This window comes from Barbus barbus (genome assembly GCF_936440315.1).
Source record: "Barbus barbus genome assembly, chromosome: 34".
Taxonomy (NCBI): Eukaryota; Metazoa; Chordata; class Actinopteri; order Cypriniformes; family Cyprinidae; genus Barbus; species Barbus barbus.
In genome coordinates this window covers 16,356,636-16,383,336 of record NC_136762.1, presented here as the reverse complement: position 1 = coordinate 16,383,336, position 26,701 = coordinate 16,356,636, and the positions used below count along the sequence as shown (strand labels likewise).

Sequence of the window (26,701 nt, the reverse complement as noted above, 5' to 3'; positions counted from 1 at the left end):
TGTAAAGTATCTGAGTATCTAAATTGTGTAGGTTGAAGCCTCCTTACAACTTGAATGCTTTAGGAGGACTGTTGAGCATTTAAACACTATTTTCCTTTTTACATAAAACCTTTTGGGAGAAATTGAGAGGACCCAATGCGGAGATGTCTGGGGAATATGATTTGCCCTGAAAAAACAAACAAGGAGAGTGGTTTATGTCCTGTAAACAGTTGTGATTTGCTAACCAGTTACTCATTACTTACTTACTTAGGCCTGTTACTCCAAGGAGCATAGCCCACTGACAATATCTCTCCACTTCATTCTGTTCTGTGCCAGCTTCTCCCGATCTTGCCAGCTCTTTCCATCTCAGCTGTGACACTCCTCCTCCAGGTGTTTCTTGGTCTCCCTCTACCACGTTTACCCTGTGGGTTCCACTGTAGGGCTTTGTGTCATGGAATTATTCATTTTACACAATGTGTGCCCAATCCATCCCCTTTTTCGTTTCTTTATTTCCACTTCTATCTCAGGCTGCTTTGCTCTACTCCACAGCTCTTAATTCTTCATTTTTTTCAGGCCATCTGATGTTAAGAATATGTCTTAGGCAGTGGTTGAAGAATTGTAGCTTGTTCAGGAGGTTATTTGTTGTTTTCCACGTCTCAGATCTTTAAAGGAGTATGGTATTAATGCTTGAGTCGAATAGCCGTAGTTTGGTCTTGAGTGTGATGTTACGTGCTCTTCATTTGGGCCCCATCATGCCAAATGCAGCTCTTGCCTTGCCTATTCTCCTCTTTACATCCCTTTTTGATCCGCCATCACTTGCTACCTACATGGAGTTGACTTCCTTTAGTGGTTGGTGGTTAACCATCAAGCTAACTCCTGTTGAGATGTGAAATGCCTCTGTCAGCTGTTCTTTATGTATGATTCTACATTGCTCACTGCACTTACAGTTATTCATTAATGTGTACATATTGTCCCATCCCCTAACTCCTATACTCATTTTCATAGGTTTTTAGTCAGGATTAATCCTGACTCCAACAAGTGCACTGCCAAGGAGCAGATGAGCAAGACGACTGGGAGAGTGGTGAAGCGGAAGACTTCATACATGAACCCCCATGTAATCTCCTTCATCAGGGACTTCACAGAGTTCTATTTGCTAACTGACTAGATACAGGTGAGGTTCTGATAATAGCTTTAATAATAATTATAATATAATTAATAATATAGGTATACATGGGTATAATATAATTAATCATAATTTGATAATAATAATAATTATTAGGGATACACCGATACCGGTATCGATATCAGGTCGATACTGAGCTCAATGTACTCGTACTCGTAAAAATGATTTTTGTACTCCGATACCAACAACCGATACCAGGCGTGTAAACAGTGTTTGTATTTAGAAAACGCGTGAGCTGGTCAAGCGCATCCCTTTAACCAGACGTCATTGGAAAGTTTGTAATTCAAAGTGCAAAGAAAGTCAAACAAGACATAATGTAGCTTATCTTAACTGACGAGAGAGAGAGACTTGTTGATTGGACAATTTTTATGATGTAGGCCGAAAATGAGCTTCCCCTCTTTGAAAGACCAGCAGCCGCCACTGATGTCGAGCATTCATAGATTTTTTTATTTTTTCCCTGAATTACCGCTGGATGTGAATTGTGCTAAAAAAACGTTGCCTTATGTACTCTGAAAATTGTTCCGCATCAGCTGAAATAAAAACACTTTCAATAAACAAACAAAACTATCCAGTGATGAAATGTTTCCTGTGTTGACAAAAATGTTGTGCAATGTCCTAAACTCCCGGGATAATAAAACGCGTGCCATAGTCCGCTAATGACGCATCCGATTCTCGAACTAATGACTCCTTTGAACCGATTACATTTAATGAATGGTTAAAACAACTGATCTGTCCAACACTGAACTCACGAGATGTCTGAATCGGTGTATAACAAATTGGTAACACTTTAAAATATGGTTCCATTTATTAAACTCTAGTTAACTACATTAGTTAACATTAACTATTAATAAACTGCACTTCTACAACATTTATTAATCTTTCTAAATGTTAATTTCACCATTTACTAGTAGCCTACATTATTTAAATAAAAAGTTGTATTTGTTAAAAGAACTCCACTTTTTTTGGAAATAGGCTCATTTTACAACTCCCCCAGAGTTAAACAGTTGAGTTTTACCGTTTTCGAAACCATTCAGCCGATCTAATGTTTTCTTCTTTAATTTCAGGGCTCCAACTACGATTCTAGGTCTCCAAGATCAGGGCATGCAAGAGGCCATAGACCTTTGTCAAGTGGCAGGGGAAGTTTATTTTCCTTTCTGTTTTAAATGTTCATGCAAATGTTAAATATTTTATTTTTTAATGTTCAATGTTTTATTTTATTTCAATATTGCCATAGTGTTATTTATTGCTCTTTAGAATGTGGTAATAATCAGTTATTTGCACGGCTTCAAAGTAGTTAAATTTTTTGACCGTATTGTATCAATCTGCATTATTGTTCCGTCATAGCAACCAGTCATGTGGAACTAGTGAATGAACTAGTAACAGTTTGCTCTGTGACTTTACAAAACTTGTAATGAAATAGCCTAGTTTTGTAAACATTTTTTTAAATTTAGCAACAGTAGAATAAGCGGGATAATAGACTTCACGCCATTAGACTATCCAAAGTTAACACACTCCGCTGGGCGTTGTGGCCGCATTACAAACATAGAATGTGCGTTAACTTTGGATGGTATAATGGCATGTTGTCCAATGTCCATTATCCCTTTATGTTGTACCTGTTTTGTCATTCCTGTTCACCAAATGTTTTTAAATAAATAACTTAATTTTCTCATTGTCTGCAGTTGATTGCAATGTTTTAGAATATGGGTGATTCTTTTAATGATGGCTAATATTAAATCAGAGTGATACAGTATTTACAATGTACAGTGCGAAACTGAATTTACAGTGATTAACTGTTATCTACTGTTTATAGTACTGTATTGCATACAATACATAAAAAACAGTGCTTAACTGTTTTTTGCATGTAAATGTAATTGAAATCACAGTATTTTGTTTTTCTTCTACAGTAAAACAATCAATACTGTAAATACAACTAAAATCACAGTGTTTAATTGTTTTTTATTTTACAGTGAATACACAAAATACTGTAAATGTAAGTACAGTACCCTTACTGTAAAATGTATTCACAGTAACTTACTGGCAACAATTAGCCAGTAAGTTACTGTAAATACAACTAAAATCACAGTATTTAATTGTTTTTGATTTCACAGTGTATACATAAAATACTGTAAATGGAAGTACAGTACCTTTACTGTAAAACGTATTCACAGTAACTTACTGGCAACAATTAGCCAGTAAGTTACTGTAAATACAACTAAAATCACAGTATTTAATTGTTTTTGATTTCACAGTGTATACATAAAATACTGTAAATGGAAGTACAGTACCTTAACTGTAAAAAGTATTCACAGTAACTTACTGGCTAATTGTTGCCAGTAAGTTACTGTAAATTTTACGGTAAATTTTTTACAGTGTAAGTTCAGCACCTGCAGCGTGTGAATGCCTCAGTAGTGCAGATAAAGACATTTTCCCACCAAAAGAGAAACAGGTGCACAAAAACACCAACAATATTAGAAATTACCTTGACATTTTTGAAAGGACATTTTGAAATATTTAAATTTATAGCACTGTTTCATATAAATAAGTCTCAACTGAGTTTTATGTTGTTTGAACATATCAGATTACAGCATTCATTTTTAGAAATTTTAGATTTTGAATACTGTTTGTTGGAAAGTTGGAAACAGCTTTGTCATGTAGCTTGTTGTGTAAAGGTGCGGTCACATTTCGGTGAAATTTGTTGACAAGAAAATGTAAAATATCTATTGTCATAGCATAACATTGAATGAAACACAGCTCACTTTTAAACCAAGCAGCTTTATTTTAGCAGTGTTGGGGAGTAACCATTTACATGTAACGGAATTACGTAATTTAATTACAAAATGAATGTAACTGTAATCTGTTACAGTTAATTACAATGTGTAATTAAATTACAGTTACTTGTGAAAATGTTAATGATTATAAAGGGGGCTACATCTGAATATTTTCACACGGTAACACTTTATTTTAGGGTCTCTTAGTTGCTTATTAGCATGCATATTACTAGAATATTAGCCACTTATTAGTACTAATTAAGGACATATTAATGCATTCTACATGACCTTATTCTACATCCCTAATCCTACCCAATATCTAAACTTAACAACTACCTTACTAACTATTTACAAGCAGCAAATTAGGAATTTGTTGAGGGAAAAGTCAATAGTGAATAAGTGTTCCCTATTCTAAAGTGTTACCTTTCACACATATACAGAATGATCTCAAAGAAAAAAGTCTGATTTTGTGGTGGTTGTGCTTTGAAATGAAATTATTATAATCTTAATTGAAGTACTAAAGTATTTTGAAAGTCTGTCGGTAATCAGTGTTGAGTACTACTGTAAGGTTAACCCTGCCTAGTTTAAAGGTTTCAAAGTGAATAACAGTTGAAAGCATTCGTTAGAAATTTAGAAAAGTAATCAAAAAGTAATCAAATGTAATCCGTTACATTACTTTAATAAAGTAATTGAAATATTTAAACTAAATTTTAAGTAGGGTAATTTGTAATCTGTAACCTATTACTTTTCCAAAGTAACCTTCCCAACACTATCTTAGTCAGCATGATGATTTTGCGTGAAAAACTTGAACCCATTGTGAAATCTGCATGAGGAAATCTTTCGCCCTCAAGCTAAATTCCCAATTGCATAGATTCCTATTGAAATTACAGTATTTTGGCCATGTAAATTTTGACGAACAACAGTAAATGTGACCGAACTCATTTTGTGAGGTGGTGATTTCACATTGAGTCATACAATGTAAATAGTACAAAAATGTGCTGTATGTTCAGCTCATAAAATAAATACCCACCAATTCACCAAAACTTGAATAGTTATGAATTACCATGAGATATTGAGATTCAAATACCTTTTGAACCTGTACAACACCCGTTGGCAAAGCTTTGAGACCAGTTTAAACCACCTTGGACCAGCAAAGCTAACAGTAGTCTAGCTCATTTCATCGATAAATCAATAAAAGTGGCAAACCCCCAATAAAAAGCATTTAATTTTCGCATGGTTAACAAACTGTCATGCAACCCTGTGTTTTATGTCCTGTTGTGATGTTTGGATGTCACACATGTGGTTCAGAATGTGCCCTACACACGCTGTATTAAGCATGACTTCTCGGTGTGCACTCAAAAGACCTGTCTCCCACAATAAATGAATGTGAAATTTGTCTGGAGGTGACGGTATCATTCCTCGTGACCCTCCTCCCTCTCTTGGTGACACTGTGTTCTTATGAGCAGGCCGGGATGGAGAGAGCTTGCTTGTTATGGCTGACATGTCACTCTTTCGGCCGTTCCCAGGTGAGGCGACTGTCGAGGAGTTATATGACAGGATGTTCACTGTCACCAGCCGGCTCAGGCTCACCGTCTCAAAGGAGGACGATGGAGTTGCCGTTATCTGCATCATTGACCACCCAGCCGTGAAGGACTTCCGGGCCCAGAAATACCTGGAAGTGCAGTGTGAGTCATCTTAAGATGAGGAGAAAACTTTCAGCTGTAAAATAGCCTCGGTTTAATCTTCCCACCTGCATGCAGAGGTCAATTTGACTGACAATGTAATGAACTAAAGAACCTTTTGTTACACAATTAGACCGTTTATGAGGAAATGAACAGGAGCGAGGCCTAGGCAAGAACAGTTCACCCAAAAATAAAATTATTCACCCTAATATCACACTTGTTTATGGAACACAAAAGGAATCATTTTAAGCATCTTCGAGCAGCAATTGGATTGACGTTGAACCTTTCGTTCCACAATTAGACCGTTTATAAAGAAATTGACATGAGTGAAGCCTAAACATTTGCTTATAGGTATAGACTTTAGTCAGGTTAGATGCTATATTGAATTTAACACAGATGAAAACGAGGCTACGAGGAATAGACTTACAGTCTTTAAAATAGCACACTATATTAAAGAGATAGTTCAAAATTCTGTCAATAATTACTCACTCTCATGTCGTTCCAAACCTATAAGACCTTTGTTCATCTTCAGAACACAAATTAAGATATGTTTGATGAAATCCGAGAGCTTTCTGACCATGCAGAGACAGTAACGCAATTGCGCAACATTCATGGCACAGAAGGTAGTGATATCATTAAAATAGTCAACTATATGTGACTATGGGCTATTTTAATCCACATGGACTATTTTAACGATGTCTTTACTAACTTTCTGGGCCTTATATGTGGTAGTTGTGTTGCTGTCTATGCAGGGTCAGAAAGCTCTTAGATTTCATAAAAAATATCTTAATTTGTGTTCCGAGTAATTAATGGCAAAAGTTTAATTTTTGGGGGAACTCTCCCTTTGAGGTACTAGATCATGTAATTTTCACCAACTCAAAACTTTCAAAACTGTTTTATGGAATTTTTTGTCTATTGAAAGTACTATTTTTTCAGAATGATGTTCCGTCAGCTGAACAATCGGTATGTTGTTAAACAACAGTACGATCCATTGAATGCACTGTACTTCAGTCCCTCACAGCCTCATGTAGCCTGACTAAGGTCTATAGTTCACGTTTTTAAGCATCTCCATGCAGCTGTTTTCCATAAATGACAGTTCTTAGTGACCACACAGCTGTTAAGCTCCAAAAATGAACAGCAGCAAAGTGGTCTGTATAACTCACACACTCATACAAAATATCATTTTGAGTTATGTGATTGCTTTATGCGAGGAACACACTGAAATTAGCTTGATTTACTTTCCTCCCCTCCAGTTAGCTAAAACCTGATAACCGAGTTTAGATCAGAGAACAAATCATTTTTCAGTGAGCCGATTCTTTTAAATGAACCATTTATTTTACACTGAATGATTTGTTCATGAATCAATGTGACTCAGTGATCCAGTCAGTGTTCATAGCTCACTGGAGCAGATGATTATGTGAATAAGAGGTTAAATGTTTCCCAAAGATATTACGTGGATTCAGATGTAGTCCATGAATCATATGGATTGTTCTATTGATGCTTTTTTGAGTCAGTGGTCACTATAAATTGGAGAAGATCCATTTTTAGTTGCGCTACAGAGGAAATAGTCACATGGTTTTGATGAAAGAAATCAAGTGAGTCAATAATGGCGGAAATTCAATTTTGGAGTGAGCTATTCCTTTTAACCCGGCTGAGGTCTAGGCATTTGCTTTAATTAAAACCGACCCTTTCTTGTTATGCGTAAGCATGGAATGCTGTCTGCCAAATAATGCATTGATTAAGAGCGTTTGCCGCATGCTTTTTTTGTGGCACGGGAAGTCCTGGAAAGGTTAACCTACCCTTTTGTAATCTTGGCAGAATATTAATTTATTCAGATAGCTGACTGCTCAGGGTGACCTTTGAGAAGAAAAGGCAGGTGGGATCAGCTCAACTGTAACAGCTTGACATTTTGACTAACATAGATAAAAGAGAAGAAGAAAAAACATTTTACAGTACTGTTAAATTGACAGTTTAAATTCATAGCAGTGTCATCCTTCCTCACACGCTTTACCCAGGCTATAAAAATCACGTACTGTCATGTTCACACTCTTTTAGGCTCACTGGGTTGACTTAATATAGTGCAACGTGAAGAGTGAAGCCCAGAAGAGCAGCTAAGATCTGCTGCCTTCATTATTCAGGTCTTTGTATTAAGCGTGAATGCATAATACACATGAATGTAAATGTGAATGCACAAATGATGTCCAAACCTGCCGGGGATGTTTTCTAATCAGACTGAGAGGCAGGTATGTGGCCTTAGAATGATAATTAGGTAGATACAATAAGCTGGACCAAGCTGAATCAACATACTGCAGTGCAACTGGAAATGAGTGTGTGTTTGTGTCTGTTGTGTCCAATGCACAGATAAACCAGAAGTCCAGATTGTGGTGGAATTCCCTGAGGGTTTGACCAGAGAAGGGGAAAATCTCGAGCTGACATGCAAAGCTAAAGGAAAACCGCAGTGAGTCCAACGCTGGGCCCTCAGGCCACTTTACTCATTTCATATGAATTTGTTTGGTTGCTTTATCATGCAGATAATAACAGATGATAACTCGGATAGACAGACAGGTATGGAAATATGTACATGTTTTGGTATTGATATTTCATACTTATTTTGTATTTGTTTTGTTGTTTTGATAGACAGACACACACACACACACACACACACACACAATAGATAGATACACAGAAAAGACATACAGACAGAATACTAAGATTGCAGATTTAGATACTGGAAATTTAATCCTGTAATTAAAAAGAATAGAAATCAGCCCATAACTAAAACAAGAACTTTGATAGCATCATGTTCATTTGTTTGCACAGGTGTTGATTTTACAGCAGTGCTAAAGTTGCCCTGAATAAAGCGCATTATTCTCTCCTCTCTGCCTCTGTCTGAGCATTTTCACACTCAGCACTAAATGATTACTCTGATGTTTTACAGGCCTCATCAAATTAACTGGCTCAAAGTGGAAGATGATTTCCCCTCCCACGCCGTGATTACTGGCTCTGATCTCTTCATCGAAAACCTTAACAAGTCCTACAATGGAACATACCGCTGTGTGGCATCTAACTTAGTGGGAGAAGCCTACGATGATTACATCCTTTATGTATACGGTATGCACTTGAACTTAATCTGCGTCTGTAAACAACAATCCATAAGAGCAGTGTTTCCCAGACAGTTAAATCTGTCATCTTGGACAAAATGACACTGTTAATGGTTAGTTTTCAATATCAGTCTAAGTCTTGGCTTAATCTGTGTCTGGACAACCACCCCTTGATGTCTACATGTAATTAGGTGCGTAATGTTGTGTTGTGACTTAAGGGTTTCAAGTTCCACATGCATTTGCTTTTCAAAGAAGCTTGATGTTTTGTTCAAGACAGAAGCTTTTAACCCTCTATTGCACAATGTTGCCTCTGGGTTTTCTTCATTTGATGCTAATAAAATGGGTAATAATGAAGGGATGATTTATTTTTGGTCACACAACATATTTTTCTGGCATAATGCACCATATAGAGGATGCACATTTTTGCTTTGGAAAGCTGCCTTCATTACAGCATTTTTATTGATTTTTTTTTTCCATCCTTCAAAAATATTATTCATATTCCTTAGTGAGTATGCTTTATTTTAAAACATTTAGAGGCACATAAATTATTTGTATGTTTTGAGGAATTGCTTAAATATATTTATTGCCCCGAAGCAACTCAGTGGCATGTATATGAATGTAGTGGATATGCATCTACTTTAATGTAGTTATTATTTTAGAAGCAAACTTTTTAGCATTTAATTCTTCATGTAATAGTTTAATAGCTTTGTTCTTTAATATTTCCAATAATTTTAGGACTGTGACATCTGTTTAAAAAAGGGAAAGAATTAAAAAGAAAAGTCTCTCAGAATTATTCACAAATATTTAAATGAATAAAAACCTGTCTTTGAATAATTTCTTGTAAGTGTTGCACAGAATACCTAAAAGGAAACTGCCCTCATACCAAATTTATTAAATTATTTTTTTATTATTATTATTTGTGTTTGATTTTACTAATGAGGTCCATTTAATGCAAGACAAGTGAATCAGAAATGTCTTTTTCAACATTGTTTTCAATAAGCATGCAATAGAGGGTTAATTGTTTTATTGAATACGCTTCACCTGAGAGTTTTTCATAGTACTAGTCTTATTAACACAGGAAGTGCATTGTGTTCGGTGCATGTTTAATCCTTAACAAGGGCTGACAGCTGGATTTTTCAAAGCCCAGGCAATAATTGCTATGACAGTGGCACTTGAAGCCTGGGATTTAACAAAGCTTTGCTTTGTTATAGAAGAACTGAAGTGTTGTTATTGTTTAAAACAGGTTGTGTTCAGGAGCGCTAACGGCCCGCCAGCTGCAGCTATTACAGGCTGTCCTGTCGAGCCCAAGATATTAGCCTGAAGAGATGGAAGAGGGTGGCTTGTCATTGAGGCGTTCGGCGCCACAGTTATTAGCCTCTGATAATGCTGATATCAGAGGCAGGTGTTTGGGAATGATGTCATCAGCGTCCCATCTGCAGATGCGAGAGTTTGTGTGCATCACATGCCTGGAAGCGGTTCCACTTCCACCTTAGTTCAATGTCTGTCACCTTTACATGAGCGAGCACCACCTGCTAATTACACCACTTCCTCTCATTCACAGGCTCGAGGAGTTTGGGTCTATTTGCGCTGAGTGGGCATCTCAGAAAAAGAGGAGATTTATTGCTGTCTGGCTTGGTATAAGTGGCGGTTTTTAGTTATAATCTCCCAAGCATTGTGTAATATTTGAGTGAGGACTTTGCAAATTATTTTCAGCCATAAAAAGCCTTATTATAATGGAAATGATATGCATTTGTAGTGTTACCCTGAGAGTTGCTTTTTCTCTTTAGTATGGCTCAAATCGCTCATGCATCGCAGTAAATAAAATCGTTGTCTTGTGGTGCATTTCTAAATCAATTTATGCTGGCAATTGTTGAGCATGCCCTACCTCAGAGGACTAAAAACAAGTGGAAAGACCTCTTGTAGCTTGATAATCCTGGGCACACTATACTTCTCCAGCCTGTCAGAGTTACTTTTAATGCTGCTCCTCGGGGGATGGCAGCTTTGTTTTGCTACAGAGCATTTCCTTTTACTGCCACAGACTGAGTACTCCTGAGTCTTTTACTTCATTTGTTTTTTCATGAAGCGTTGAACAGGAAGTTTTTTCATTTCCTAAAACTGCAGAAAGCGTGTGCTGTAATACTGGGAATGCCAAGACAATGGAGGCAGTGCAACAGTTTCTCCATTTACACCATTACTGCATTCATGGCCTTCACAAAGGGGACTGTTTTGATGTCAGATCAAATGTTTTTGTAGGCTAATGTGAATTTGCAATGGGACAGATACATGTCACAACCTGATAAGCTTGTAGCAGAGATGCTGAGAGTGAAAACCCATCCTGTTTTACCGAAGCCTCTGGCACAGATAGTACTCAGTTAATTTGCTCGAAAAAAGGCGTAATTTGTTTTGGAACTTGGAATTGGAATTGGATGGAAACAACAAATGTAATAATAACAACAATAACAATAATTATATATAAAAAAAAATAGGCAGGGTATTATTTCTGTCCGATAAAAAAAAAACACATTTTATGGATTAGGGTTATGGAAAAAAAGACCTGTTTAAAAAGTTACACCAGTTCTTATATATATATATATATATATATATATATTATACTTATATTTGAAAATGTCATTTATTCCTTCAGAAATCATTGTAATATAGTTTTCCTGCTTAAGAAACATTTATTATTATTATCAATGATTAGAACAGTTGTGCTGCTTAATATATTTTGGAAACTGTAATACATTTTTTTCCAGGACTTTTTAAGACAGCATTTATTTGAAATAGAAATGTTTTGTAAGATTATTAATTTCTTTAACGCAAGTTTTGATCAATTTAATGGATCCTTGCTCAACTAAAATCATAATTACTTTTTAAAAATGACATTGACCCCAAACTTTTGCAGAGTCATAAACTGCACAAAATGAAACAGTACAGTTATCTTAAAGAGTTATTTCTATCTGCTCTGACCTTTTAAAAATGAGTTCCATTGGTGTAACCTAATGCAGCGGTATAATTCAGTCACATTTAATAGTATTTTTGACATGAATAAAACCAGTTCCCTATCGATACTCCACTCGTACTGCGTCTTGCTAAAGACGCTATGGGAAAAAGCCTTTTTTCTCCTTTACTGAAGCCTTATTCAATCACGCAGTGAAACTGCACGATCATTGGTTCGTGCAGTGTGTTAAAAACGAACCAATGTGTCGGCAGCGGAGCTGCATGAGCCTATGGCGACGGAGCCCGCCAGATCCCGCCAGAATGGGCGGGGCTATCTGGCTATATAATCGGCCGTCTGGCCATAGGATCCTCAGATTTCTTCTCCTTCAGCGACGACATCTCGCCTTCGCTGATCCCAAGAAGCCGCCTCGCCGTTGACACGCCTCGCAGCTGAGCCAGAGACCTCCTGCCAGCTGAGACGCCGCTTTCACCGCGCTCCAGCCCCGCAGAAGCCCCGGTCTGTTCGCTGCCGCCATCCGGTGAGTGCTATAAAAATGCATATTTATCGGCGTTGTTGCAAATGCCGCAACAGCGAGTGTGGCTCGTGCAGGGGATCCTGCACGATGCAAAAGAGCAGTGAGCGCGTGCCGCCTGTCTGGGTCTCGCCCACGCACTGACTGCGCGCTTACTGAGACAGCTCGTTCGAGTATGAGTCTCGCTCTTCCCGCTCGCTGTCCGTCTCTGTGGAGGCAGCTCCGCTCTCCCGTTTCCCCTCTCTCAGCAAAGCTCGGAGAATGAAACATCAGAGCCACGGAGCTTCCTGCAGCGCTCGGATCCGCCGGTGTTCACACGTGAGAATCAGAGCTCCTCCTTCATTGGGCGGCTCTATTCTCTTTGGCGGACCGGAGTGGAAAGCTATGTGTGTGCGTCACTGAGACTGCGCTCACACAGGCAGCCTGCTTTCACCGAAAGCCGGGCTTTGCTCTGATTTGCTCGCGGTCCTCTATGTAGCAGGCCCCGCCTCCCCCCTTCTCTTCTCCCAGTCACCTCGGAGACAGGAATAGCGAGTGAGGCTGAGCAATCAGGTTTGAGTGATTTTTCGCGCCGGTTTAGCCCCGTGTGTTTCACTCTGCATACAGCGCTTTGATCTGCCAGCGCGTGTGGATTAGCGCGCCTCATTACATTGAGTGGCTCAATCCTTCTGCGCGCATTGTAAAATGCTGCGCTGGGCGGCCACCCACTCACGTTTATTTTCTCCCAGTCACCTCGGAGAAAAAGACGGTAAAATCGCATGGCTGGGCGTTCAGGCTTAAGTGATTTTTCGCGCCGGCATAGCCCCGTGTGTTTCACTCTGCATACAGCGCTTTGATCTGCCAGCGCGTGTGGATTAGCGCGCCTCATTACATTGAGTGGCTCAATCCTTCTGTGCACATTGTAACATGCTGCACTGGGCGGCCCCGACTCTCGCGTTTCTCTTCTCCCAGTCACCTCGGAGAAGGAGACGGATAAAAAAAAAAAGGCTTGAGTGATTTTTCGCGCCGGCATAGCCCCGCGTTTTTCACTCTGCATACAGTCTTTGATCTGCCAGTGTGTTTACACTAAGTATTAGCGCCTCTTGCAGCTCTTTGATCTGCCAGCGCTACTTTCATTATGAAAGCTTCAGTCTGTCCCTGCCGCGCTCACGGTCCCTTTCTTCAATGAAGGTGGCCACGCCTCCCCTGCTCTAGTGTTCTACTCTCCCAGTTATCTCGGGGAAGAAACTGCAAGCTCCAGGGTTCGCGCGATCAAGCTTGAGTGAATTTACGCCAGGGCAGCCCCGCGTTTCACTCTTTGATCTCGGCTCGCCTTCTTCAGTGAAGATGGCCCCTCCCCTCGTCCGCTACGAGCGGATCTGAGAGGATGCGCGCGGCACTTTTGATCTGCTGGTGTGTTTACACAATGGTAATTAATACCCCTCTTCTAAGAGTGGTTGATCCTTTTAGGCAGATCGAAAGCAAGTTGTCACTATGATTATAACTGACAGCTTCAGACTCCTGACGCTTCTGGGCTGTGCCCACGGCCCAAATGGCCTCTGTCATGCCTCCAAACACCCCGTTTAGCTCCGGGTGCCGATGGCAATGAGTTTGTGGTAAATACTGTTGTGAACACTGGGCCCTTTCAAAAAGCGCCCACACAACTGATCGCTGTTATAGCAAGGAAATAAAACACAAACATTTTCAAAAGGGAGCACATTCCTCTCCCTCTTATCACGAGCTTCAGGTCCCCGCTTGGCGGCCTGCCACTCGAGTTTATCCAGCCCCTTGCCACGCGGGCCAAGGCCTGGAGGGCCATCCCCGGAGTGTCAGAATGGGTTATACGGATAATAGAACGAGGTTACTCACTCCAATTCGCTCGCAGACCCCCGCGCTTCAGCGGCGTGGTCTCCTCTTCTGTAGACGGCTAGAACGCTCACGTTCTACGTTCAGAAATGATGATGCTGTTGAAAAAAGGAGCCATAGAAATGGTTCCTCCAGCTCAGAGCGAATCAGGCTTTTACAGCCATTACTTCCTCGTTCCCAAGAAGGATGGCGGCCTCCGGCCCATCCTCGATCTCAGACGCCTGAATCGCGCCCTCGTGAGGAGGTCGTTCAGGATGATCACACTGAAGCAGATCCTCTCGCAAATTCGCTCAGAGGACTGGTTCTGTTCCCTGGACCTGAAAGACGCATACTTTCATGTCCAGATAGCCCCCCCATCACAGACGATTCTTGAGATTCGCCTTTGAGGGAGTGGCTTATCAGTACACGGTCCTTTCCTTTGGACTGTCCCTGGCCCCACGCACTTTTACGAAGTGCATGGACGCGGCTCTTTCCCCTCTCAGGCAGATGGGAATCCGCATTCTCAATTACCTCGACGACTGGCTCATTCTGGCCCAGTCAGAGGTACAACTACTCTCACACAGAGCCCTCCTCCTCAGCCACCTAGAATGCCTGGGGCTCAGGGTCAATTTTGCCAAGAGCGCGCTGTTTCCCAGCCGACGGGTGTCGTTTCTGGGAACAGTTTTGGACTCAGCTCAGATGAGAGCTGTGCTAGCGCCGGAACGCGCTCTGGCCATTTAAAAGCTCGCAGCCTCCTTCCAGAGCGGCACCGCTCGCCCCGTCAAAGCGTTTCAGAGGATGCTGGGCCTCATGGCCACAGCATCGCCGGTGCTACAGTTGGGCCTGCTTCGCATGCGGCCCCTTCAGCGCTGGTTGAAACCACGGGTTCCACCCCACGCATGGCGACATGATCGCCTACATATCAGGGTGAGCCAGGCCTGTGTAACAGCCCTGGTCCCCTGGAAGAACCCACGATGGTTCAGAAAGGGTGTGACCATAGGGATGGTCTGCAGCAGGAAAGTTGTCACAACAGACGCCTCCAACATGGGTTGGGGGCGCTGTGCGAAGGCAGACCGGCCTTTGGTCGAAGGCGGAGCAGAACCTCCACATCAACTGCTTAGAAATGCTAGCAGTGTGTCGAGCCTGCCAGTTTTTCCTGCCAGAGCTAAAGGGACGACATTTGCTGATCCGCTCAGACAACATGTCAGTGGTGTCCTACGTAAATCACCAGGGAGGTCTCTCCTCGAAGCGCCTCTTCCTTATGGTAGAGCGACTTCTGGAGTGGGCTCAGCTCAACTTGCGCTCGCTGAGAGCAGCAAATTTGCCGGGCAGATTGAACCGAGGAGCGGATATGCTATCACGGAGCAACGTCCCCTCAGAAGAGTGGATGCTCCATCCGCAGACGGTTCGAATGATCTGGAGAATCTTTGGCAAGGCCGAAGTAGACCTTTTCGCCTCCAAAGACAACTCTCACTGCCCAGCCTATTATTCGAAGGTCAAGGACGCGTTGGCCCACGACTGGCCCAACCTCCTCCTTTATGCATACCCTCCGATCGCTCTGATTCCTCAGGTCATCAGGCGAATCAGGGAACAACGACACAAGGTCTTGTTGGTGGCCCCCCTGTGGGAGAACCAGCCTTGGATGTCAGAGCTGACCCAGCTGCTAACCGCAGCCCCCTGGTCCGTGCCCCTGAGACGAGATCTCCTCTCTCAGGTGAATGGTTTGTGGCACCCTCTTCCCAAACTGTGGGCGCTTCACCTCTGGCCGCTCAACGGGAGCCTACCAGCCTCCCAGAGCGAGTGCTAAATACCATTTCTGAGGCTAGAGCCACGTCTACGAGACGCCTCTATGCCCTTAAATGGGCGGTTTTCTCCAAATGGTGTCTAAACCGCGGTGAGGACCCCCCCTACATCTGAGTTGGCGGTGATTCTGTCCTTCCTGCAGGAACTGCCGGATAAAGGACGCTCTCCCTCCACACTCGGGGTGTTCGTATCGGCAATAGTGGCCTTCCACGCCCCTATTGCGGGCCAATCAGTGGGCAGGGACAATGCTATCGTCCGTTTTCTAAGGGGTGCCAAGAGGCTGAATCCGCCTCGGCCCCTTACTGTCCCTACATGGGACTTACCCACTGTGCTGAGGGCCCTGAGGGGCCCTCCTTTTTGAGCCGCTCCAGTCCACGAACCTTTGGTCACTGTCGCTGAAGACTGCTCTGCTACTAGCACTAGCGTCAGTCAAGCGAGTAGGAGACCTGCAGGCGCTCTCTGTGAGCCCCGCCTGCCTGGAATTTGGGCCAAACGACTCCAAGGTCGTCCTAAAACCAAGGCATGGATACGTACCTAAGGTACTTTCCACTCCGTTCAGAGCTCAGGTCATCAAACTCTCCGCGCTTCCTCCCTCCGAGGAGGACCGGGAGTTAATTTTGTGATGCCATGTTAGAGCCCTACGGATCTACTTTGAGCGTTCCGCCTCCTTCAGGCGCACGGAACAGCTCTTTGTTAGCTTCGGTAACCGCGCCAAAGGGCTTCCGGTTACGAAGCAGAGACTCTCTAAGTGGATAGTGGATGCCGTTACGCTGGCTTACTCTTCCTTGGGCCTTCAATGCCCCATTGGAGTACGAGCCCATTTGACTAGAGGCATTGCCTCGTCACGGGCCTGGTCTAGCAGTGTGTCTATTACAGACATTTGTGCGGCGGCCGGCTGGGCCTCGCCGTCCACATTTGCAAGGTTTTATAAGCTGGATGTACCGGCCTTGCAGGCCAGGGTCCTATCTGCTTAGATGAGTATGACTTACGTTGTGGGAACAACCCTAACGGAGAACTCTTGACTGCACGGGCACTCAAGCTCTCTGATGGGTTCCTTGCATATCTCAGCCCTGAAAGTGCTGAGTATGCGAGGAATGCATGGAATGACCCGGGCCGAGCGTGACCCCTACGAGCTCAGCTCGCTTTAGCCCGAGTATACTATTATACTTCCCTCTGAGCATGGAATGCTTATGGAGGTATTTTACACAGTCGTTCCTCTACCATAGCACGACGTGATTGAATTGTGTTCCCATAGCGTCTTTAGCAAGACGCAGTACGAGTGGAGTATCGATAGGGAACGTACTCGGTTACTATCGTAACCTCGGTTCCCTGAGATACGGAACGAGTACTGCGTACTTTGCCGTGCCAGGTAGCTGCACGACTCAGTCGTCGCTTCAGTCGAAGTAAACCTGAGGATCCTATGGCCAGACGGCCGATTATATAGCCAGATAACCCCGCCCATTCTGGCGGGATCTGGCGGGCTCCGTCGCCATAGGCTCATGCAGCTCCGCTGCCGACACATTGGTTCGTTTTTAACACACTGCACGAACCAATGATCGTGCAGTTTCACTGCGTGATTGAATAAGGCTTCAGTAAAGGAGAAAAAAGGCTTTTTCCCATAGCGTCTTTAGCAAGACGCAGTACTCGTTCCGTATCTCAGGGAACCGAGGTTACGATAGTAACCGAGTACGTTAATTTACCACATCTAGCACTTTTTAGGTTACATGACAAATCAGTTTTACAGTGTATATGCTTTGATTTGTAATGAAACCAATTTTGTTTGTTGCACTAATGCACCATCATGATTATCCTCAAATTGTTCTATTTTTTCCTGTTCCATTTGGTATCCATTTGTTCCTTTCCCTAGTCCCAATTCAGACAAAGGAAAATAGGGCTGCAAATCTAGTTTAAAAGCTTTGTGATATACAACTAAAGTCAACTCCAGTTCAAGAAAAGGACGGAAGTAATATCTTCTCTTTGGTAAATGTGATGTAACTGCTCTGCTGCAGGGGATGTCTATGCCATGACTTTATAAGTATTTTTCGGGGTGAAGAGATACAGGGTTAAAATCCAACTTGATCCCAGTTCTAGTGATTGTGGGTGGCTCAGTCCCGAAACATCTGCACCGTGAACTGAAAGACCAAGGCTTAAGTCCTTCTAAAGCCACTTTTGTTAGCTATTGTGGCCTTGAGCAAGACGCTTAACCTCCTTTCACTGCAAGGGCACCCTATGACTAGCCTTCATTTCTGTTTGTGATCACAAATATACATTAAAAAGGTGTGCATTGTAGGTGCAGTTAACATTTTTAATGCTGAAAACAACTTAAAGAAAGGTCACCTGCACATTCCCAAATAAATGGACCTGAAAGCTTTTATGGACATTGCCGAATATTACTCTACGGAGACCTAGCAATACCTTCTGCCAGTACTAAAACACTAGATCACTGAGTCAATTGTCCTAGTTCTTTAAACTAGGTCACTTACACTTGTTTTTTTGGATGAGCATTTAACTGGAAAAGGACATAGAGTATTTTTTTTTCCGTCTAGCTATAGCAAAGTACTTTCTCTAGTAAATGTTCAGTTCACTTCATGGTCCTTTTCCTTCAGAAAGATACAGGCTAGTTGTAATGGTTTTCCAGGTAGGTGATTTTGCCCGCATGATTGTTCCACTGACAGCAAAACCTGCTGATAAGCTACTTCTTTAATGCAATTCATGTACGTTTATCATTTATCATCATAATGAAGTTGTTTCAATTATCTGGGGATTTGGCAGTTGGGAATATGTGACACTGAAGGAAACGGCACATCATTTTAAATGCTCAAGGTCTGCAGCCTTGACATTGAATTCATGCTCCATTCTTTTGTATCATTCTGTATACGTTTGCCTTCATTATCCTTACTTTTCCCCTGAGTCTTATTTCATCTTTGATGTAAATGTAGTTTACATCTTGCAAATCCTTCAGTGACTCATTACTCTTTATTAACAGAAAACAATATACAAAGTGAAAGTATTTATAAAGCTGTAGAGATTTGAATGTCTTAATAAAAGCTTTTAATTACATCTGAGGCTTCTTATGTTGACCTAAAGCATGCTAAAATTTAACAAAAATAGCTAAATACACGTTGGCGCTCACAGGAGAATTGATTTCCCCCACTAATCATGGCATCCAGATTAATTAGTGTGTATCTATTAACACTCTCTGCATTTTTTAAGTATAGCAATATTTCTTGCAGGTGTAGTTAAGGCAGTGCATTTAATTCGTTGGTGGAGCTAATCAAGCTAGCCCAGCTAATTGCATGTTTGCTTTTTAGTCTGTCTCTAGTTTTAAATGGTGCTGTTCATCTGTTTTGAATTTCCAGTCACTGGAATTATGATTAGAAATGGTTTATGTGATTCAAAGAAGAAGGATTTGTTCATAGATGCACATTCTTATCAATATCAATCAAGCATTGCTCTATGATTTAAGAGTTAGGGCTATGATTGATCCATTGATTAATAGGAATTATTATATTAGTATCGTTTTTAAGCATAATATTGCCGGTTACTTTGTCCATTTTTGATAAAATTTACTTGTGTGTCCCTTAGCAACATATAGTATTGAAGTTCCTGAATGAATCAGAAATTTGAACAAATCAGTTGAGTGAATGAATCAAAGACTTATTAAATCATTTATTTGGCATGTGCCTAAGTAAATCAATCTGTTTGAACAAATCGGTTGAACGAATAATTCAATGACTCGATAAATTGCTAAACTTGTCGCCATCTACTGGCATATGATATTGATATGTTATTATTATAGACCTTCTTAGTGCAAATCACATTGTCCAATTAAATATGTATGTTTTTAATATTATTTTAATAGTATCGTAACATAATATCTGATCAGTAATAATATGCATTTAATATTAATTTAATAGTCATATTTTTTTAATTCATATTTTTCATATTCATATTAGATTTGTATTAATATATCACAATGCATTTGTATTAAAACATTATACGTTTTATTATTGTTGTATCATTAGTCTTATCTCATTTATGACTGTTTATCACGTATATTTCATTTATATTCATGTTCGTGGCAGATGATTTCTTTGAAGTTCAGGTTGTTATGGTATTTTATTTTTGCATTTGACAAACACCACTGACAGCCTCTTATGTGTGTGTTTAAACCTCTAAACCTGCACCCTATGAGTTTCCACCTACATCTAGGTTGGCAGTGCTGTTATTTACTGCTCTTTTTAACCAACGTCTCTCCCAGTGGGAATTGTGTGTGTTTCAATTACAGTCACTTGATGTTCTGTGGAAAGGCCTGTTGGGAGAGAATAAGTATCGACACAGACCATGTCCAGCATTAACCTCCATATTCAGGCTCCTTTGGGAGATGTTCTCTCAGCTAAACCCATGTAGCATTCGCTCTTGTTAAAACGCAAATGTAGACTTGGTGTCACAGCGTGCCACATACAATCTTATCTGCTTTTCTTGACTGCCTCAGACGCTGAATGACTACAGCTACTCTGTAATGTTTGATATGAGGCCAAAGTTTCTGTCAAGACCGCTAGTACGCAGTATGAAAGCTGTGTACTGTATATTTGACAGTATTAGACAGCCTTTCAACCTGCTGTGACAGCATAATACATTTGACATTGAGAATAGGATTGATACACCACATAAAGGGAGTCACTGCGTATGTTTAAGGCTTTTCATACATTAGCATAGATAATTTATCATGCACTCAAAGGTTTTTCAATTTATTGGGTCGGAGACCACAAGGAGAGCTCTTTAACGTTTCATTTATATTAATATTTGCTACCTCATGATTTTTACTTTATTCCTACATAGGTGATCGGTGTATCTTTTCTCGCTCTCATGTCATTTCAAACTTTTCTTCTGTGGGGCACAAAAACTTATTTTTTTCCAGATAATGAAAGTCAGTGGGGTCCAGTGTTGTTGGAGGATAACACTTCTTCTGTTTAAACATTAAACAAATGTTCAAAATACACTCATCATCCACTTTATTAGGTGCACTTGTTCAACTGCTTGTTAACACAAATATCTAGTCAGCCAATCACTTGGCAGCAACTGGAGACATATTCAAGAAGATCTGAGGTTCAAACCAACCATCAGAATGGGGAACAAAGGGTAAGTGACTTTGAATGTGGCACAGTTGTTGGTGCCAGATGAGCTGGTCTGAGTATTTCAGAAACTGCTGATCTACTTTTTATGTACAACCATTAATAGGGTTTACAGAGGATGGTCCAAAAACAGATAATATCCAGTAAGCAGCAGTTCTGTGGGTGCAAATGCCTTGTTGATGCCAGAAGTCAGAGGAGAATGGCCAGGCTGGTTCAAGCTGATAGAAAGACAACAGTAACTCAAATAACCACTCGTTACAACCAAAATATGCAGAAGAGCATCTCTGAATGCACAACACATTGAACTTCGAATCAGATGGACTAGAGGAGCAGAAGACCACACCAGGTGCCACTCCTAAAAACAGGAAAATGAGGCTACAATTGGCATGGGCTCACCAAAATTGGACAATAGAAGATTGGAAAAAGGTTGCTGCTGTGACAATCGGATGGTAGGGTCTGAATTTAGCGTTAACAACATGAAAAGCATGGATCCATCCTGCCTTGTGTCAATGGTTCACACCACAGCTTACCTAAGTATTGTTACCGACTACAGGCATATCCATCCCTTTATCTTTTGATGGCTACTTCCAGCAGAATAACGCACCATGTTACAAAGCTCAAATCATCTCAAACTGGTTTCTTAACCATGACAGTGAGTTGGCTATACTCAAATGGCTTCCACAGTCACCTGGGGCCGGATTCACGAAACATTCTTAAGAAGAAATTTCTTCTTAACTGCCATTTTCTTCTTATTTTTTAACTTAAGAAAAAAGTTAAGAATATTTTGTATTCCCAAACATTCTTCTTAAGAATATTCTTATCTTTTTTCTTAAGATTGTTCTTAAGACAAAAATGAAGAAGAATTCAAATTCTTGAAAAGAATCTTCTTAAAAATCATCGTAAATAACTTCTTAAATTTAGGACAGCCCTAGACTTGTCTTAAATCCAAAACAGTAAGAATTATTTAATGAATTTATTGGGTTATTTCAAAATAATTGTTATATTTAAGCATTACAACAACGTTAGCTACATATAGCCTAATACATAGTATGACAATTAATAGCGATGTGCGCGAGTTTTCTGAAGCGACAGCGATGACTGATAATGTAAACAATGATCGGTCATGATTACCCTGTGTGTGACACTACTGTTTGCTAACTTCAAAACTCAGTAGCAACTCTACAAAAACGAGTAAGATAGGTAACGTTAACTGGACGCTATTATTTTAGCTTATAAATACAACATAATCTTTGGCAGTATGCAGCGCATATGACTGTGTAACGCGGATACACATACCGGAAGCGTTCACTCGGCTGAGAGCAAAAACACAGCACTACAAAACTGAATGAAACAGATCGCTGCGGCTTGAGACAGGCTGTTCAAAAACATGCCGCATTAAAAATGTAAAGCTGAGCGCCAGTCAAAATCGCGACAAAAAAAGTGTACGTGCTTACTATGATTATTAGGGTAATCTGCAGGAAGCGCAAAAAGACAATAAGAGTTTAGACTGTCATTTTCTTCTTAAGAAAAAAATTAAGATGTTCTTAAGAATATATTTGAGAACTTATTAAGAATTTTTCAAGAATTGCACTTAAGAACATTCTTACGAACTTCGTATAATTTATCTTAAGAAATTTCTTAACTTATTTCTTAAGAAGATTTTCGTGAATCCGGCCCCAGATCTTTGGAATGTGGTGGAACAGGAGATTTGGATCATGGTTGTGCAGCTGACAAATCTGCAGAAACTGTCTGATGTTATCATGTCAATATGAACCAGAATCTCTGAGGAATGCTTCCAGCACCTTGTTGAATCTATGCCATGAAGAATTAAGGCAGTTCTGAAAGCAAAAGTGGGTCCAGCCCAGTACTAGCAAGGTGTACCTAATAAAGTGGTCGGTGAGCGCATCTTCTTCAGTGTTCCATATAAAAAAAGAAGTTCATACAGGTTTGGAACATGTGGATCAATAAATGATGACAGAAATTTCATTTTTGGGAGAACTATCTTTTATATATTTGTACTGATTGTCTTATCTATTTTTCTGTTTGTGTCAAAAACCATAAAGAAATCAAACTTAGTGAGATTGTCTCAAATCCCACTAGGTGGTGCTATTATAAGCAAATTTCCATTTCCCCACATACCAAACCAAAATTAATAATTGTCCTTCATTCATAGTACTTAGTTAAAGGACAAATAGGTCAGTTCCCATCCTGAATTTTACATATGCTTTAAAATCGTTAAAAAAAAAGTTTATTAAATCAGCAAAATGTTACTATCATCATAAGAATGAAAGTCGTTGAGGTGGTCTCACCTGCAAACAAGTTTCCTGGTGTGATTTTTCACCATAAATAACAGAAAATAAAGGCAGGTCGGCCTGACTCCTGCCGGCTCAGCTCAAATCTGGACCATTACCCAGAGATTCAACACATTCAGCATTGCTGAGAGACAGTGGAACAGAGCCAATGGGTTTTATGAGGACACATCTCGCAAGTGTTGTCATGACAATCCCGTTTGTGATAAGTACTCGTATCGTCCATTTTCTCACCGTGTGATTGGAATTTCATATTTCCGTCCTTCACATACAAATGGAAATATTGCACGTCCAAACACATTCGCATCTCGCCGCTCATAACATCGAGCCAGGAGTCACCCAACCTGCAAATTGCCCGTGGAAAATTCTTGTTTGCTCGACTATTATGCATGCCACATCCTATTCAGACCTTTGTGTTGGCCATATCCCTTGCATGCACAATTTCAGCCACGGGACTATGACATTTCAAAAACCCATCTGCAATCCGTCACGTGCACGAAATCACTTAAATATTTTCATCAGGCGATGCGTCTCCCAGCATCTATGTTCAGAGACATTATCCTGTCCTTGATGTTTTATCATTAGTTGGGAAGTGTTTGGGCTCCTACTGAGATCTCTTGATGGAGCACAGACAATAAAGTGATGGAGACAGCCAGCCAATTTTGCCTGCTGCGACTGTTCCCCAGTAAGGCGCCCGAGTATCTGTGCTAAAAAGTGAAATGATAGTCACATTGCACAGCCACAGTACAATAGCTCGCCCGCATTTGCCAGCACCCCATTATTCCGCTGATTGTGCGATGGCTGTATCCAATATGACTGTGTGTTTATTAATAAATTATTCTCATAATGTAATTTTCTCTTTTTCCCGTTTCCATACTCGCCGCATGATAGGAAAGCTGCCTGAAAGATTTGAATCAAGTCAAGTGGACCTTTTTGGTTTTCTGCACTGCACATAAATCCCACTTGGTTTTCAAATGCAAGCTTTAGGACTGACCATCCGAGCGATGAAATCGGATCCGTTTGTTTTGGCCTTGTAAGTCAATATCTTCTACATCAGTTGCTGTAGTAATGATGTAAGCATCATCAAGATGCCGTGAAACTTTCTCAACATTGAGTGAAGCTGTCAGAGAGGATGGAAAAGTGGGAAATTTTGCCTCTGCTCACGTCCATCACTGCATCTCACCGCAGAGCTGAAATCACAAGGCACATTCATGCAAATACTGCTGATTTATTCACTCATTCATTATACAGTGCATTCGGACACAGCTGCAGACTGTGTTGCACACTTTTGTGTGATGTTACATACACATTGTGTCGGCAAACGCAGATCTGATGCATTCCAAAAAAGTCTGCTTTTAATCGGATTGGATGGGGTTTGGATCACTTTGTAAACATCGGATTTCATGTGGGTTTTTTCGCTGTTCAGTCTACAAACAAAACAACTAAACGGATTTGAGTTAGATATGCCAAAACATTGGATTTTTGCTGCCTGTCTGAACAAAGCCTTTGGCACATTGTGTTTTGTTTAATCACGCGGCTTGTGTCGGCCAGTGTCATGCCCATTGAAATGCAGGCTTTATACTATTGCTTGGACATCTAATTATATATAACTTAAGCTGTCATTTTCTATCATTTTTTTACATGTTTCTTACATTACATTTGATCGAATATCTATAGCTGGCCAATTTGCCTTCAGCTGTTTCAGTAACACTGTTTTGCAGAAAAGTGCTTCTGAGTCAGACATGCAAGTTCATGTAAAAGTAAAATGACAGGCCATTTTTGTTTCAATCAAGGATATTTATGAGCTATTATCTGTCTTAGGTCCCATTTACATATGGACATTCTTTAGTGCATTTACACCTTGTATTACAGTATATTTCAAGTGTGATTTAATAAAAGTCGGCCTGCTCAACGGTTGGGCTTTTGGGAGAGTTTTGGAGAATTTATTTTTAAATTACATAAAAAAAATTACATAATTACATTTAATTACTTTCAAAAGTTTTGAGTCATTAAGATATAAAGACATGAATAATTTTATTTAGCAAGGATGCATTAAATTTATTAAAAGTGACAGTAAAGACTTAAATTTCAACAACAAAAAAAATGTTTCCAACATTGATAATAATAATAATAACATGTTTCTGGATAACTAAATCAGCATATTAGAATGATTTCTGACGGATCATGTGACACTGAAGACTGGAGTAATGATGCTGAAAATTCAGCTTTGCCATTACAGGAATAAATCGCATATAAAATTTAACTTTAATTTAATTTCACAATATTAATGATCTATCGTATTTTTGACCAAATAAATGCAGCTTTAGACTTTAACGACTTAATTCATCAATGCTTCATGGGATTGTAGTTTATTCCCTCATTAAGTACATATTCTTGTACAATTCTTGTAAATTTTGTCCAGTTTTCAAATACATTTTTGTTTAAAATCAGACTTTATAATGTTTTGATTAATCTCGCTGGTTGGTTGGGTTCACATCTTTGAACTATTTGATGAAGATTTAAAAAACAAATCCCTATGGAAAAAAAATGAATGGAAAAAATATTTCCGGAACCAAGACGGCTTAACAAGAGGGCAGGCACTGTTGCGCTCTATTGCATTTCCCTGCTTTAGAAACATTCCCACAGTAAAAGGATGCTAATAAGGCTTAGAAGTGAAGAAAATGGGAGACAATAAAGTTTTGAATTGCCCCTGCGATGATCTGGAAAGAGAAAACAGGATATTGTTCATTAAATTGGATGACCAGATCATAAGACCTGATAAAAGAACAGCATGTTGAAAATGTACAAATCATTCTATCAAAATGACAGATATTGGTCTGTTATTATGCAGGCAAGACTTAGAAAACAAGACTTTAAGTAAAGATTTTTGTCCAGTAAATGTAGTCAGGTTTATGATGACAAAAATGCCCCCAGGTGTAAAGGGGGTTTAGGTAAAGAGATGTTCCTCTTTCTTTCAGATATCTCTATCAAACTAACATGATGGCTTTTGTGACTTCTCTCCTTCATTTAATACCTCTTATGTGTGTTTTTATTTTCTCCATCTAGATGTTCTCACCACAACCCCCCCACCCACCACTACCACCATCAACGCTTTCCAAGGTACAGTATCCCATCTGAGCTGCAGGGTTCTCACTCCATCTCACCATTTTTTACATTTTTCCTGTGTCCTGCTGTGCTTGTGCATCTACGTGTATGTGCGTGTGAGAGATAGTAAGTATGCCGCCGATGCGTGTTACTGTCCATGAGCTAAAAAAGACAGCGGGAAGAGGGTAAAATGCAGGGGCTCGTGCGGAGACAGGCAGGCCACCCTAATAAGATCTCAGCGCAGATAGTGGACTCGGTGGCCTTGTGGTGCCTCGCCGTCATTGTCACTTGTCAGGTTGTGCTTGTCGAATCCTTTTCTGTCACTCGCTTGATCTTTCA

At 40.4% G+C, this 26,701-nt stretch overlaps 1 protein-coding gene across 1 annotated transcript in view; it reads left to right on the top strand.

The window, feature by feature from the left end:
• Nucleotides 1–26,701, top strand: part of LOC306854417 (cell adhesion molecule 1-like) — a 203,873-nt gene that overhangs the window by 156,087 nt on the left and 21,085 nt on the right. The window contains exons 5-8 of the mRNA XM_079392382.1: nt 5,457–5,615; nt 7,974–8,070; nt 8,551–8,723; nt 26,324–26,377. Of these exons, the coding sequence (XP_079248508.1) occupies nt 5,457–5,615; nt 7,974–8,070; nt 8,551–8,723; nt 26,324–26,377 (483 nt within the window). The remainder of the gene's footprint in view (nt 1–5,456; nt 5,616–7,973; nt 8,071–8,550; nt 8,724–26,323; nt 26,378–26,701) is intronic.